Source organism: Erpetoichthys calabaricus, chromosome 13 (genome assembly GCF_900747795.2).
Source record: "Erpetoichthys calabaricus chromosome 13, fErpCal1.3, whole genome shotgun sequence".
NCBI lineage: Eukaryota > Metazoa > Chordata > Cladistia > Polypteriformes > Polypteridae > Erpetoichthys > Erpetoichthys calabaricus.
In genome coordinates, this window is record NC_041406.2 from 138,548,738 (window position 1) to 138,565,654 (window position 16,917).

The following is a 16,917-nucleotide window of genomic DNA, read 5'->3' on the forward strand; positions in this document are numbered from 1 at the left end:
CTAAATTTCTTTATTTTGTGGTTCAACCAAAGCTTTGATTTATCCATATTTATAAATATGTCAAGATCACCTCTGTATGAATGACAAGAACAACTGTACAGGCAAACGCTAATTTAAATGAAATGAAAATGATAATTGTGAAAGTATATACAACTGATTGTTTCCTCGTACTAGCTATGAAATCTTGCAAGTCTTAAAAAACAAACGGTAAATTTGTGAAGGACTTCAAGTACATACCCAAAAACAAGTGTGCCATCTTTTCTGATACCAAATTGGGCATTCTGAATCCCTTTACTGTTTCTCACTAATTTTCCATCACTTACAACATTTCCAAGGCACTCATTGGTTTTAATATCAAAATATCCTCCATTCTGTGCAACAAGGCATTTTCTCGGATGAGCGGTTTCCTCTACTGTAGCAATACGCCGTTTAATACATCCTTCAGGTCCACTGGGCTCTAATACCGAAACTGTATGAAGAGGATTGTTTATCACAGTCATATGGCCATAAACTGACTTTTTTCTTCCTTCTGTGGTAGGAAACACTGACACAAACACATTGGTAACAGTTACAGGAAAGTCAGTAGTTTTATCACTGATCCATGTTTCATGAGTCACATTGCCAAAGATCACTGGTTGACAGTCTCTCACATGACGGTGGCTGTGCCGAGGACCGTGGCCCCATGAATGTGGATATGGCAATAAAAGGTCACTGTATAATGAGTTCCTGAAAAACAAACCATTTTAAAATTAAGATAATATAGGTTCCTACCAATAAGAACAGGCCATGATAACCAGAGAATAACCTATGTAAACCAACAGGGCCAAAAGTACGTAAGGGGAATATTACAGCCTGAGTAATTTGTGACAACAGAGTGAATATAAAACGACACACACTTATTTAAATTTCAGCTTTTGTTGATGTAAAAAATGAAATTAGAACAAATCATGCCAGACGCTTACCTTTAAAAAAAATGTTGTAATCAATATCTATTTAATATTTAACTCTAAACACATATTTTTTTTGAAAAATAATATAAACAGGATTTAAATTCCCTTGTTGCACAAAGCATACACCCTTTTGATAAGATAATTATTTAATTTGCTCTTACCAAACTTCAACTGCCATGGTTATTAACTCTAAATAAAAGTATTTGTCTCTGTAGGATTCCCTGAAAGTTTCACTATGGTGATTTTTACTGTCTGTTCAACAGTGCTTATGAATTGTCCTCTGTAGGAGTTAATAGCAAAATCTGAGAAATGGTTAAAAGCCTAAGCACTTTAGAACGGCACTATACACACACACAGAATTTAGTAGGTTCAATAAATGGATGAATATACTAGGGACGTTCAAAAAGTTTCTGCACTTTTTTATAACTCTATTTATTAAGAATTTCAAAAACAAATTACTTCACCTTTATTTGCAATGCAATTTTCCCAGTCACATGACACTCTCAAACACGACCAATTACTACTCCTCCCTTCACTGTTTCCAACGAAAATATAAAAGTGCGTAATCTTTTTGAACGTCCGTCATGTATAAAGTGGTTTAGTTATTGGGTTAGGGTTACCCTTTTGTTTAATCTTAATTTTTCTAGTTACATTTTGGTTATTCAGCAGTTCTCAATTTTGCTATTTTGCCAGTATTTGGCAATTTATATTTTATTTTTTTTTAAGATGTTTACCAAATAGTTTTATATATATTATGTACACTGTCTTTAATAAGTACTCAAGCCTCTTCACTTTCTTCACATTTGGCTAGGTTGCAGCCTTATGTAAAGGGCACAGTGGCCTTCATAACTCCTAAATGGAAGAAATTTGGAACCACATTCCCTGCTAGATCTGGCTGTCCAATCAAGCTGTGCAATCGTGAAAGAAGGGCCTTGATAAGAGAGGTGACCAAGAATCTGGCTGGGAGGAACTTCCAGAAGGACAAATACCATTTCAGCTCTCCATTAATATGGGCTTTATGGCAGATTGACCGGGCAGCACATGAAAGCCAACTTGGAGCTTGCAAAAAGGCAGTTAAAGGAATATCACACTAAAACAACATTCTATGGCCTGATGAAACCAAAATTGAATTGTCTGGTCTCAGTTCTAATCATCATGTCTGCAGGAAAACAGGCACAACTCATCACCTGAGCAATACCTGTGCAACAATGAAGGGTGGTGGTGGTGATGAAAATAATAATAATAACAACAACAACAACAGTTATAATAATACATTTTATGTCAGGCTGTAGGGTTGTTTTTAAGTGGCAGGAACTGGGAGACCAGTCAGAATTGAAGGAAAGCTAAACAAGATAAAGCACAGAGGTATCCTTAATGAAAACCTGCTTCAGATTTCTCTGGACCCCAGACTGGGTCCAAGGTTCACCTTCCAACAGGGCAAAGCAAAGACAACACAGGAGTGGCTTATGGTCAACACTGTGAATATTCTCAAGTGGCCCAGCCAGAGCACAGACTTAACCCAATCAAATATCTTTGGAGAGACCTGAAAATAGGTGTCCATTGACGGCCTCCATCCAACCTGACAAAGCTTGAAGGGGTCTGAAGATGAAGAATAGTAGAAAATCCCAAAATCCAATGTGTGATGCTTGTTGAGTCAAACCCAAGAAGACTCCAGGCCGTAATATCTGCCAAAGGTGTTTTAATGAAGTACCAAGTAGAGGCTCTGAATGCTTGTCTCAGTGTGATTCTGACATTTCTTTTGATTTTAATACATTAGTAGAAATTGCTAAAATCCTATTTTCTCTGGTCATTTTGTTGTATTGAGTGTTGCATGAGAAGGGGAAAATTTATTTTAAATGATTTTAGCACAAGGCTGCAGCATTACAAAATCTGTAGAAAGTGAAGGGATCATGGAAATTTCTGAAGACACTTTATTTAAGTATGAATTGCCAACTTTGAGTCACAGTCCCTGTAAGACACGTCATGACTTTAAACTTGCACAATAATACTTTTAGATTGTTATCCATTTCGATTTTACACCGTTAAAGCGCCATATGCAGTGCCTCTTACTCAAGCTTTGATCAAATTTTAAAATAATTAGTAACACAGGAAAATTAGCCTGTGAATAAATTTACAACCTGTACTATACAAGCTGTACAAGATGTTTATTAAATACACTGCCTTCAGAAAGTATTCAGGCTCTTTCAGTTTGTTATGTGGCAGCCTTATGCTAATATAAATTTCCTTTTCTCCTTATCAAACAATACATAATACCCCAGAATAATAAAAGAAAAATTTAGAATTTTTTTACAAAAGTATAAAAAATAAAATTGTTTTAATTTGCATATAAATAAATTTAGTTTCCAGAATTATATAAGCTGCTTGTTTTGAAGGATTAAGTGTTTTAGCGCGACTGAATATCATATTGAACTCAACCCCTTCAACAAAGTTTTCATAATCTTACGGAATGGGCATAAAGTAGGAACCGGTCAATCGCAGAGCACGTTCACATAACACCCAGGATATATTTAGAGATACCAATAAACCGATGTGAACATTTAAAGAATATGAACAATTCACACTGGGAAAATTCCAATCGCGTTTTCCGGTGCTGAGAGGCAGCTGCACTAACCACTGTGCCATCGTGCTACTCCAGTTAAGTGGCTACAACAGACACATTACGAAATTGTTTGGCGGTTCAAAAAGTGTTATCTTCAAGCCTACGATGATCTATACAGCTAAAGAAAATCTAGAGTTAAGTAATGTAGAAATGTTACTATTTGTTTCAAACTGATTAAAACATATGTTCACTTGTAGCTATCTTAAGAAACAACCGAAATAAATCTACTTACTCAGCATTAGCAGCCTCCGGCCAGTGCAAAATAAATAAAAGCGTTAAACTGTTCAATAACACGCAGACTGGTTTTATCCTACAAGTGAGGAAAATGCAGGAAAAGCAGCAGGCGCGGAGGACCATTCTGCGAGCGAATCTCCTGACTTCCGTGTGAAGACAGATCACGTGCCCCGCTTTCTGCAAGCGGGTCCGGCTTGAGGAGGCACGTGTGCCTTAACGCCACGCCCCGTCCTAACCAATCGCTATTGAGTTGGAACGTCATCCTCAATATGGCGGCAATCATAGAATGGAGGAGACGCGCTCGAATGTTTCAAAGATTTGTTTTTTGCGACAGACACGTATTCACGTTAGCGCGAAATAATGCATCTCTATCATCAAAACCACCAGCAGTGCACTTGCAGAATGACCAGGAGCACTGCCTCCAGCTTGTCCGGTAAAGTGCTTACATATGAACAATTAACATGTATGAGAGCCTCATTTTCTTTGTGTTGCTGTTTTCTTGTCGCAGTGTATTTTTTCAGAGTACGTTAAATTAGAATTTCTGTTGAAAGTATAACGATTAACGCTAAATCTAAATTTCAGTGACGCAAGTTGCTATAGTTGGCAGGTGACAAAAAAGTAAGATACAAAGGTGCCAAGTTTTGTATGTGTGAGAAGTCAAGCAAAACGACACCTTTTATTGGCCAGCTAAAAAGATTATAATATGCAAGCATTCGAGGTAACTCAGACCCCTTCAGGCAAGATGCAAAAGTTTGGTATTGGATAAAATATTTTAACATACTTTCCTTAACGTACGGTCTTTTCCAACTAACACACAAGTGAATCCAAGCTACAAACATGCAATTGCATGGAAAAATCAGTGCTCTTTATGGAGTCTTTGCCCACATTTAACCAAATGCTTTTTGATAGTTCAAGGCTCAAAGTTAACTTTGTCATTCGAAACAGCAGATTTAAGGAGGCTAACAGACAATCACAAGAGGTACAGTCGTTTATCTAACGTGAGAAGAGTGGTGGGGTAAGGAAGGACACAGCCCTGCAGTGCACCAGTGCTGAGGGTCAACGGGACAGACGTGTGTGCCCAACCGCATGTGCAGTTTCCTAGCCATAAGAATATTTATAATCCAGTGGCAGGTTGAACAGGGCGAGTTTCATATTTCGGAGCTCTGGAATGATAATACTAAAAACAGAGCTAAAGTCCACAAACAAGTACCTCCCAGGTGTGTTAGTAAATAAAGCTTAGACACAAATTCATTGCATCATCCACAGATTAGTTAACTCTGCGCAAATATTTGCGTACAAACACACCACAGTGCATGAATTTAGCCCAAGACAATAACAGAAGTTAATATTTCAGAGATAAAAAATATATATTGCACTGTGGTAACATTTTGATCATTGTTTATCAAGAGTCTAAAGGCTTGTGGGACAAAACCGTTTATGAAATCTGGCAGTTCTGCACTGCATACTTGTGTGCCACAGGGCAGACAGTCCATTGCGAGTGTGGTCTCTGGTAATGCTAGTGGCCCTGTTTCGGCAGCGTTTGCTGTATAGTTCCTGTAATCCTCGATGATATTTTCAGCTGCTGTCACCACTCTTTGCAGGGGAATCCAGTCTGAGGCATTACAGGGAGGGAGGAGGTTAGCTGTCTTCATGCTCCGAAGGAACTGCAGTTGCTTGTGTCCTCTCTTGACTAGTGAGGAGGGTATTTTGGGTCCATTTGTTACCTCCACCTCCAGGAACTTTGTGCTTCTTACTGTCACCACAGCTGAACAGTTGATATAAAGAGGAAAGTGGGTGGCATGATTCTTGCTGAAGTCAACATTGATTTATTTCCTTGGTTTTATCGACATCCATGATCAGGTTATTGTTCTTACACCTGAGCACTAGTTGTCTAATCTCATCATCACAACAAATGAGACCTATCACTGTTACGTTGTCCTCTAACTCAAGGATGTGGCACGTGCTGCATCAGTCACAACAGTCATGGGTCATTATGGTAAAGAGTAGTGTACTCAAGACACAATTGTGATGGTGTTGAATGTTTTTTGCTCATTTCATTGTTCATTTAAGTAGCTCACAATTCTTAGAAAGACTGCTCGCTTTTGCCATGCTAGATTTATTAGTTTGTGATAGTGATATGCTCTGTCTTTTTTTTTATATATATATATATATATATAGGTTCCCATGTAGTTTGTATTGAAGCTGCTCAGTTGAATAATGGAATGCTAGCTCTTACTGCTGCTCACTTGGGACTGATGACATCCCTTGTTGATGCAAAAGTCAGCATCATTACAGTGTTTTTGCAATCATTGTGGAGTGTTACTTAATCCTAGGCAAATATGTGTGTTTTACTATGCTGAGCTACTCTCATGATGAACTCTTCTATGTTAAACTCCCTCGTAAAGAACAAATAGCACCCTAGAATAACAAAAATGTAGGCATCACTGTTTTCCCCTGAAATATGCAACCAAGTGCAGGGGTTCTGATCAAAAGTGTGTCAGATTTGCCCAATGTATGCTTTACTGAAATAAACTCCAGTTATATATATGTGTGCAGTGAACTTTCTGCCGTTAAAATTGCCTTCCTTAACACAAGGTTCATCCGTGGTAAAGTACCAATCTAGGACTAACCTGCTTTGTATCATAATGCTGAAATGTTTTCTATTTAAAAAGTTATTTAAATAATACAATTTAACTTTATACTTGTAAGTAAGTCTTCTTCCTTGGTACAGTACCATAACGTGTTTAAAGCCTGTAACATTTTTCATCCTGTCTTTATTACTTCTATAATACAATTTCTTGAGAATTAAGTTAATCTACAGGTATATGAAAGATGAAGTGATTCATGAAATGCTTTTATATTTTGGCAGAACACGGGATTATGAAGGCTTCTTATGTTCACTTTTGCTACCTCCAGAATCCCGACGATCTTCAATTGCCGTGAGAGCCTTCAATGTGGAGCTCGCTCAGGCAGGTATTTTATCAAATGTTTTTCAATGTTTGTATTTAAGTGAGAAACAACTATGTGTATAGTAAATTTAAAACTTTAAAGTGCCAATACATTTAATAATAAAACATTTTCAGATAATAGACTATTGGGATACAGAGTAAAAAATGTATTTTAATTTAAAACTTCTCCTACAAGTGAGGAAAATGCAGGAAAAGCAGCAGGCGCGGAGGACCTATATTTATTTCTGGGAAATAAAATATTTTTACTGTAGGGGTTTGTTCATACTTTGGATTTGTATGCCAGAAATTTGGTAGCCCGGTTCATTTACTAAAATCATATTTCTTTTCCTGACAGAAAAGGATATAATTTTATGGGAGATGTTTGTTGTATTGCGCTGTATGCCTATTATTATCATTTAGATGAAGAATACGTCCCCATTTCGGAGCAGTTCGTGGCAGAAATCCCTAGTATTCCAAAGACATTGCAAACATTTTCTTAGACCTGTAGTTGTGCCTCTTAATCTGTTTTATAAATGCCATGTAATGCCATGTCACTTCATAAGGAACTTGATCACAAAATTGTATTTAAACATAACTAGAAATGTCTTATTACAAACTGTAAAAGAAGTTTAATATGTTCATCTTTAGATACTCGTTTCCTCTACTAAAAGGCATGCTGATTATAAATTGGCTCAGTGAATGTGGACTCTGCCGTCGGATGGCTTCCCATCCAAGGGTGATTTCAGCAGCCCTTTTTCTTTTTTCTACTTTATTTCATAGGTGATTTTAGTTGTGTGGAAAATATAGCATTGTGGGCTTAAATGTCTATTTTAAACTATTCAATAAAAAACAAAACAACACACAGTAACACTACTAGCTACTCTCACTGGTCAGCCATGGAAATACAATTTCACTGTACTCTCTACATGTTGCAGCACTACCACAACACAAAACACAGTTTTTTTATAGTGTTTAGGTACTGTCTCGTAAAGTTGGCAAATTGTAAACTTTTAAATCATTTATGTATTATAAAGTAAAGGAACTGGATAGATGGAAATTCATGAATGCATGATTCATATTTCATGTTTTCAGAGTGCTGAAATCATGCAGTGGTGGGTGTTGTGTCATTCTCAGGCAAACTGATTCCTGAGAGGACAGTTGCACCTTTTAAAAGAAGATCTTGTATGCCCTCAGTAACATTCCTCAATTTTCTTGAAACAGATTGTGTTTTATTTGTACATTTATGAGAAATAAGATGTGTTTTCTTAAGATTAATTCTCTGAAATTAATATATATGTGCACCTAAAATAATTCACTAGAAACTAAATAATACCTGTGTTTTTTGTGTTTTATAGATTAAAGACCTGGTGTCTCAGAAAACTATGGGTCTAGTCAGAATGCAATTCTGGAAGAATGCACTGGAAGAGATCTTCAAGGATGACCCTCCACATCAGCCAGTAGCTATGGAACTTTGGAGGGTCTGTAGGATGCTTTTTAATATAAAACAGTAAAACAGATTGTTTGGCTACTGCTGCCTGTCTTAATAGTTTGGATAACATTGTGTTAATGAACATATCTCAGACTTTAAGAGATAGCTGTTTTAGATTCCTAGACACGAAAGATGGCCAACTGTTACTTCTCACAAGAAGGATTTTCCAGGTTTCCGTGATATTCTAGGATTATGAACAATATTGCATTGCTTTTTCTCATAGGCTATAAAAAAACACAGACTGACAAAAGGATGGTTTTCAAGAATCATTAATACAAGAGTAAGTAATTCATTATGTGCTGATTTTATTAACATATTATTGTAAGAAGCCTTATTCAGTTAATGAATTCTCTTGTTACCAGGCTTATGATAGGTGACATTTGTGTATGTTTTTTGCTTTTACTTTAATGGTTTTCAGCTCACTGACGTGTTTAAATTTGCATTAGTTTATTGTGTATGTACTAGCATGCATGAGGAATAACCTGTTATCTCTGTATATGTTCATGTTTGGTTTTAGACTGATAGATTTGGGCTGATTAGAAAGACCATTCCCCTTATTCCTTCTTAGAGGATTACACATTTTCAGCAGCAAAACTTATGGTAATGGAATGTTCATTATTAGTTCTTTTCCTGTATGATAAAGTGCATTTAGTGTTAAAGGAGCAGAATTCATTAAGATGTTAAATAATGGACAGAAAGTTTTTGTCAAATACGTTTTTTTTTTTTAATATTGAAAAGATCAATAGTTCAGTTTTTGAACAGAACCTTTGTTAGGGAATCACGTTGCTCTTCCTTCCTCAAAAACCCTAAGGCAGTGAAAATCTTTCCATAAGTAAATTGTGTTTTTGCTTCTTACCTATTTCATCTTGCAACTATTTATGTGAAGTTTCATATGTAGTCTAAACACAGTTTGAGAAAGCCTTGCAGGATTTTTGCACTGTTAGGATGGTGTTCTTGACACCAAAATTAATTTTTTGCTCTAGTTTTACAATAATCCTAAAACTGATTTGTGTGATTCCACAAATTAAAAAAAAAATAAAATAAAAAAAAAAAATTTGGGGACAATATGCTAAGTTTGCACATATTATGTTAATTCAGAAATAGTTTTTATTTTTAATTATTCTTTGATCAACTAGCATGCATGAGGAATAAGCAATAGGCTTCTAAAGGTATTAAATTCATTCTCTAGTTTCTTTTCATAAAGTCATTTTTATATTGAAAATTAAACATTTCGGTACAATTTTGATTTGGCTGTTTCCTTCAATCCATTTTTGGCAGACTGTGCATGTTTCATTGGGAATTCATGTGTTCAGAACTTTGTTTTCACCGCTGTTTGCAATGGCTACAAAGATGCATTCCTATATGTGCAGTATAACATCAACAAGCAAGACTGCTGCTGACATAAGTATTTAGACAGCATGGTCACAAATTGTGCATTTCTAAAGGGAAATATAAAAACGCACATTGGTTCACCGGGACTTGGACATTGTGTTTAAATCAAGAGAATAAAGTCCATAACTGGAGCAGTGTCTTCTGATTAACAAAAAATTGCCTTGCTGCTTAGTCAGCTTACATACAGGTGCTCCTTTTGAAGCCAAATGTGGATGCTGTACAAAACATGCTTAAGATTATGTCTCATCTTTTCTTCCAGATGGAGTAGAAAGGACACAGTCTGTTTCTGTAATGTTATCAAAGCATAATGTAATTGTATTAAGCCTGGTAAAGTCCAATGCTGTGGCAATTGAAACAAAGATAGTTGGTTTTGAGACTCAATTTGTTGTTGTCATCATCACAAGAAGATGAATGCAACTTGCACAGCTGCACTGTTGTAAAGTGTGGCTTTGTTTTGCAGGAGGAAGATTTAAATGACCGGGCCTATCGTAATATACAAGAGCTAGAAACATATGCAGATAACACACAATCATCTCTTCTGTACTTATTATTGGAAACACAAGGCAAGTGTTTTAACATTTAATTAGTAAATATGAATAATAAAGGTCCAGTGCATGCAAAAGCCATTATCTACAGTACTTAGTGAATGTATTGTAAAGGAGGTTAAATGTTGTCAGAAATTGCAATATATTCAGAATTTATTAATGGACAGTTTGTTTGGCCAGATAACTGAAAGCTCCAAACTATATAATAGAAATGACAAGGATTATTTAAGTCAGTAACTTTACCTCCAGAAATATGGATGGGACATTGATGGGTGGTTTAGGAGACTTACAAGCCTTCAAGGGGGTGATATGGTAAGGAGACCCAAGGGTATGGAAGTAACTTTGGGCCATTAAAAATTCTGTTTGCACAGGAATTCAACTACTTGAAGTGAGTAAATGACACATAAACAAGGTTGAATATCTTTTTCCCAATGTACCACCCAACATTTGCAACTCTTCCAAGTTGCCTACTGATTTGAATTAACATGTGCTTAAAGATGGCCACTCGGATTTTGGTGATATTTGTGTGTAGATGTATTGTAGTAGTGGACATGACAAATCCTCTATTTGATTTAGCTTTTCTTTTTTATAATAGAGTAACTTTTAATATTGAGATCTATATTACTAATGCATGTTGACCAACTCTGACTTTGTGATCTTCTATATAGCTACTGGTGTGCATTCTGGAAGGAGTTTAATACATCAAAACCCAACATAAGCCACTGATTCTTGCATAAACTGTTAAAATGCATAGTACAGTACATGTCAGGAGTACAACAAACTTCAAAATTCACTTTAAGTACAGTTTTAAGATGGAGTGAATACAAATAGTTTAATTTCAATGTTCACAGCCACTATGTATAAACTCTGTAATATTGCTGTATTTACCTTTTTAGCTTTTTGTAATTGTCATCCATGTCAAAAATGAAAGCTCTAAACTTTAATCTCCCATTTTGAGAAGAATTATGCAGTCAAGTTATTACTCATTTTATCTTTTATTCTTTGGAGATCCTTGCACAAGTAGTATTCTCTATGACACCAGACAATGCATTGCCCAGTATAAGCAATGTTTTTAAAAGACAATGCCCATGATTGCCTTAAAGGTAATCTGAGATTGACACAAAAATGTTGTGTGCTCTGGTGGTTGGGCCATTGGACCTTAAACCCACCCTAGGGTTGTGGTTAGGTCCAAGGCCTGATTTGCTAGGTGACTTTCTGCAAGTCATTTAACCTGCATGTGGTTTAACGGTAAAAAGAAAAAAATGCTTTTTAGCAATAGTACAGGGGATGAATTATGAGGAAAGATTAAAATAGCTTTTCAGTTTAAGCAAAAGATGATACAGAGGAGACATGATTGAAGTGTTTAAAATTATGAAGGGAATTAGTTGAGTGGATTGAGCCTGTTGTTTTAAAATGGATTCATCAAGAACACATGGACACAGCTGGAAACTTAAGGGTATTTTTTGCACAAACATTAGGAAGTTTTTCTTTACATAGACAACCATAGACACATGAAATAAGCTACCAAGTAGTGTGGTAGATAGTAGAACTTTACAGGAACTTTCAAAACTAGACTTGGATGTTATTTTTAGAAGCATTAGGTGGATAGCACTGGCAAGCTTTTTTGGGCTGAATGGCCTGTTCTCGTTTAGATAGTTCAAATGCTCTAATATAGTATTCTAGCTCCATTCCTTTAAACCACTTTGTGATGGAGTAGAATTCTATAAAGGTTGCTTGTTAGTCACATATTCCTTAGGAGATTTTCTGCTTGCTAAAATGTCCCAGTTCTGTAATACTTAAATTTAATAAGTTATTAAAATACAGGAAAGTTTTTGTAAACAGTAGCAGTAACTGATAATTGGTGTTGAAGGTTAGAAAATTCCCTCTAGAAGCTCTTTTGATTTTGACAGTGTATTTAGTTTCTAGTAATATTTTGCTTTTGCAGTACAGTTCTATGTAGAATGTATGTTCCTGATAATCTTTGCATACTTAACCAACAGGTGTAAAAGATATCCATGCAGACCATGCAGCCAGTCACATTGGGAAAGCGCAGGGCATTATCACCTGTCTTCGGGCAGTGCCATACCATAGCAGCAAGAGAAACGTATATCTTCCAATGGATATTTGCATGTTGGTATGTGACTTTATCGTTAAAACTATCATTAAAAACTTTTACAGGTTTAAACACAGGCTTAAAATTAAAGTGGGTGCAAGGTGATTTCCATTTGTATATTTGGGGAGTGAAAACGTTGAAGTGATCATTGAAATAAATAGCATGTTTTCATGTTAATATAAAGATAGAATTTAATTATTCTGTGCCAGCTTTTTAGAAGTCTTATTCTAGTGGCTTCAGATAGAAGTTTGCCTTTTTGCATCCCCCAGTTCAAATCTTTTTGCCCTCCCCAGATCAGTTAAACTTGGCATGTTTACTTTTATGCCACTAACCACTGTTTGCTATTAAATAGATAAAATAAAAATGTCAAGGTTGGAAGAATTTTTTTTTTATCCTGAATACATATACAATTGAAAAGAAATGGTGAACTTACATTGCAATTGCTATATTGTGACTTCTTGGGGAATGCTATATATAAATGCCTTCAGTTCTTTCCACATCTTGGATAACCATATTTCAGAATATAAATAAATTGTACTTGTTTCAAATAATATGGGTGCTTGTGTCAATATGCCTTAAGATGAAATGGTGTCTTGTCTAAGTCAGTTGCAGATCTTTATACATTTCTGCAAGGGTAAACTTTGGATTTCCCAGGCAATATACTGTATAAAGAGGCAGATTTTGTTTGCCTCTTTCATATTTGGATTAAAATGTGTTAATGTTGCATACGTGACACTCAAAATGCATGAAACTAGTGTCTATTCTTTATTTACACAAGTTATTGTTCTTGCAGCACGGTATTTCACAAGAAGATATCATGCGACGAAGCCAAGAAAAACCTGTCAGGGATGTTATTTATGACATTGCATGTCAAGCTCATGTTCATCTACAACATGTATGTGGTTTTTTTCCTCTCTCTTTTTACATTCTCTTAATAATTGCTATTACTGTCTAATTTTTTCACCATATTTATATCGTTTAAATGCGAGTTAAGTATTTCAAAGGGACTATGCCCTTAAAATTGAGGTCATACCTCAGTGGTCAGCAGCACATGGTAAGCATAAAGAGAAACCTATATTTCATTTAAACAGAATGTTCTATGATTTTTTTTCACATCTTTGTTTACATAAGTTTTTGTGAAAGTAATACATTTTAAAGAAGTATTTTTTTTTCCTCAAACCTAAAAAATTAACTCTAAAATACAGAAGTGGTGTAATATTGATCATTCACTAACTTTCTTTAGCTAGAGCGTTAAAGATCTTGGTCATGAGGCAAAAAAAAGTGCTGTCATATCTCGGCTCCCTGCTGTCTAATTTAAAAATATTTTTGCAGAAGGCCCACTTATTAGAAAGGCCTGAGTAGCTAAAGCTTTGATCTGCACAACGGTCCACTTCATGGTCCTTGTAATTATAAATAGCCGTTGAAGGACTTTGTATTGACGTGGTGCTGAAACCATGCAAAACTAAAAAATTGATTTTCTTATAAAATAAATAACTAAATATAAAAAGTAGATAATTAATGGTTAAAGTGTTTCCATTTATTCTTACTATGAGCCCTCATACACATAATAGCGTTTCCAGGTTCAGTTGTTATTAAACTCTGATTTAGAAAATTCAACTGCTGCAGCTGAAGTATCTAAAACTAGTATAATCGCTTCACAGCATTATCTAACTTCCAGTTTTTCTACGAGGACTTGAATATTTGTACATTAAGACTTTGGATGGATTGAGAAGGTAACAGAACAGCACCTGCTTGGTTATATACCTTTAACTGAGCCAGAATTAACTACAATCAATAGGGAGTATGACCCTAACTGAACAATGCCATCAAGCATAGGTTGCGCTAAGTCATGATTTAGGAATAACCTTGGACAATTTTGTGAAAGACATTTGCTTTTTTGTTGGATAGTGGTGGATTTCTGGTACCCAGTCCTTTAATTGAATTATTGCTCTAATATGGAATCAAATTATACAACTAAAAATACATAATGAAATTAAGTACTGCATTGCTTGTTGGTTGATTTGTCTTACTTGTTTGGAAGAATCTCAACTCCTCTTTCATAGCTCAGTGAGAAAGCGATGTATTTATATTATCTAAAACTGGAAAAAAAAATCAAATATAAGGAATGGTCCAAAGCTTCTTCACAATATGGCAAGAATCAACTGTTATTTTAAAATAAGCCTGCCAGGCCTCTCCTCAGTTTTGTTCACAAGGCTGTTTGAACTACTTAGGGGAGAAGGTGATGTGTTGATTATGACTTAATTTACCTTAATTTTAATCAGTAACATTTGGGAGGCTTTACTGATTACATTGTAAACAATCATAAGTTACTCTCTTGATGGAAAAAATTAAGCTAAAGGTCCATATGGTCATTTTGAAGCTCTGCCATATGTACATAGTTGAGTGAATAGGAAGCTGAAGAGAGTGTTGTAATACAAACTGCACTTTATTAAGAGACTGATAGGGATCCGCATTGAGAATCGTGTCATGTGCAAAATAATGACATTCTTTCTCCCACACATTGTGAATATTTATCTAGCTAAAATGTATAATTTATATTCAGGTTTTAAAACTATTTATGTAACAGTAGTCTAATCTAGATTTTGTTCAGGGTGTTTCAATCATAAGCTTATAATGCTCTTGAAAAGGTTCAGTACATACACAATTCTTATCATTTCTCTCTATCTTTATTCTTCTGTTCTAGGCTAGATCATTCAGTGAAAAAATACCACCAGCAGCAGTTCCTGCATTTTTACAAACTGTAAGTTTTAAAGTTATAGAATAATTCAGATAGAATAGTTATTTATAATTCTTTGTCATATTTGCTTTCACAGCAAGTTGCTGATGATACTTACTAAATTTGTACCATCTTGATTCTTTAGGAAGGATTTTGGCAAGAAATACCTTTTTAAATATTTAACAACAGATTTGTCTTAAATAACTTTAAAGTACTTGAGGTGCTTAAAAAAAATTGAGAGTTACTGAATTAAGCCTATAAAAATTTCATTGAGGGATTCCTCCATTTTTTTTCAGTCAACTACAGTGTGTTACCTATATATTTACTAAACATTTACAGACATATTTTAATATTTGGCTTGGAGGCACGTGGGTGCTGTAAAGTTTAATAGTGAGACAAATTAATCATGGATAAGTAGGTGAGCAAAATGCTGTCAATCAATTTCCCAAATTTTCTGGATTTAAGATGTTCACCTGCTAAAGCTTCTAAACTCTTAAATTCAGTTTATTCCTGTTATGTAAGTGCAGAATGTAATGTAATTATAATTTACTAATTATGTAATGAGTACACTTAAATACAGATTTTTTTAAACAGACAGGAAAACAAAGTAGTTTGAACCAGGTTAATATAAAAGGAACCCAATAATATCTGTCCAGTAATTAGTTGTTGAACAAAACAGCTGTGCTAAGTTCTTTGGTGTATCTTGAGCATCTCATCCTGTGAGGAATTGTATGGTGGTATGTTATTTCATTCTAGTTTCTAATTAAGTAAGAATTACATTGTAACAGAGATAGAATTGAGTGTCTATGCATCTTTAATTACAAGCGGTAATAGCAGCAAAACATAATTTTGAATGATGTTCAAATGGTGCTGTTGTGGTTTTTTTTTTTTTCCTCCCTGAACCCCCCCCCCCCCCCCCCCCCCCTTTACAGGTTGCAGTTGAAGACTATTTATGTCGTATTAGGAAAGCAGATTTTAACGTCTTCCATCCAAGCCTACAAAAAAGAAATCCACTTCTACCTTTGCATTTATATATCAGCTCCTGGAGGCGAAAGTATTAATGCTTTAATACCTTTTAAAAACTATAATCCTTTGTTTCTAAATTATTAGTGCTTGGCTGTGCAACATTTGTTTGTACTTAACTGTGTTGTGTATATATAATAGAATAAAGAAAATCATAAGAATTCAGAAGATCTTGTTTGATTCTATTTAAAACAAATTAGACAAAGTACAGTTTTTCAAGCTGCTTTCATAAGGAGCCATGTACAATGAAAAAATGTTAATAACCTGTTCTGAATAAATCTTGTGTACCAAATGTAAATTAAGCTTTTATTTATTTCAGGTATTGTAATTCTTTATCATACACAGAGACATGTTTAAGATTACAATGTAATCTGTATCCTCATTGGAGAAGATATCTTTATTGAAAGTTTACTTTGTTCAAGGTTTGACTTCTTTCTTTCAGTCTATCAGAGATTTATTTTTACATGTACATATGTTTAGCTGACGCTTGTATCCAAAGCAAATTACAAAAGACACCAACATAATGAAATATCAGTTTGGGAACGGGTGTTACAGGACAAGAGTACAGAATTGATTACCACGAGTGAAGAGTACTGAACAAAACACAAACTAGTTACAATTTCCAGATTTCAAAACCTACCAGTTAAAATCAGTTAGAAATTCACTAAACAAGAGAGTCTCCAAATGCATCTTAAACACATGAAGGGCGTCAGAATTTTGAATGGCGGTGAAGAGCTTGTTCCACTAGCCAGAAGCCACAAATGAAAAGAGTCTAGACTGAGATTTAATGCCACACAGAGGTGGCATCACCAAACACTGTTCAGTGGCAGATCTAAATGGAAGAGGAGCATAGGACATCAGAATAA

At 35.1% G+C, this 16,917-nt stretch overlaps 2 protein-coding genes across 3 annotated transcripts in view; one reads left to right on the forward strand and one right to left on the reverse strand.

Moving 5' to 3' along the window:
* The window catches only part of nagpa (N-acetylglucosamine-1-phosphodiester alpha-N-acetylglucosaminidase), a 41,493-nt gene extending 37,519 nt beyond the window's left edge, over positions 1-3,974 (reverse strand). Inside the window, exons 1-2 of the mRNA XM_028817613.2 lie at positions 3,803-3,974; positions 238-726 (exon numbers count right to left, since the gene is read on the reverse strand). Coding sequence (XP_028673446.1) covers positions 238-726; positions 3,803-3,927 — 614 coding nt within the window. The 5' untranslated portion in view covers positions 3,928-3,974. The remainder of the gene's footprint in view (positions 1-237; positions 727-3,802) is intronic.
* A 60-nt stretch (positions 3,975-4,034) lies between these two features.
* Positions 4,035-16,337, forward strand: ndufaf6 (NADH:ubiquinone oxidoreductase complex assembly factor 6). Of its 2 annotated transcripts, none has more exons than XM_028817617.2 (9): positions 4,035-4,237; positions 6,674-6,773; positions 8,108-8,230; positions 8,465-8,521; positions 10,094-10,196; positions 12,179-12,312; positions 13,085-13,186; positions 14,996-15,052; positions 15,961-16,337. In XM_028817617.2, the coding sequence occupies exons 1-9, from the start codon at positions 4,074-4,076 to the stop codon at positions 16,087-16,089; spliced, it is 969 nt and encodes a 322-aa protein (XP_028673450.1). In that variant the 5' UTR covers positions 4,035-4,073; the 3' UTR covers positions 16,090-16,337. The 2 variants fall into 2 exon arrangements, with proteins under 2 accessions (XP_028673450.1, XP_028673451.1); XM_028817618.2 differs by having other exon boundaries at positions 4,089-4,237; positions 6,674-6,777.
* The last annotated feature ends 580 nt before the right edge of the window (positions 16,338-16,917 follow it).

Bases quoted from the DNA above. Each gene is read 5' to 3' on its own strand.
- ndufaf6 (XM_028817617.2), top strand. From the start codon at position 4,074: ATGGCGGCAATCATAGAATGGAGGAGACGCGCTCGAATGTTTCAAAGA. The intron at 8,522-10,093 runs GTAAGTAATTCA...TTTGTTTTGCAG, and splicing joins CAAGAATCATTAATACAAGA to GAGGAAGATTTAAATGACCG. The intron at 13,187-14,995 runs GTATGTGGTTTT...CTTCTGTTCTAG, and splicing joins CTCATGTTCATCTACAACAT to GCTAGATCATTCAGTGAAAA.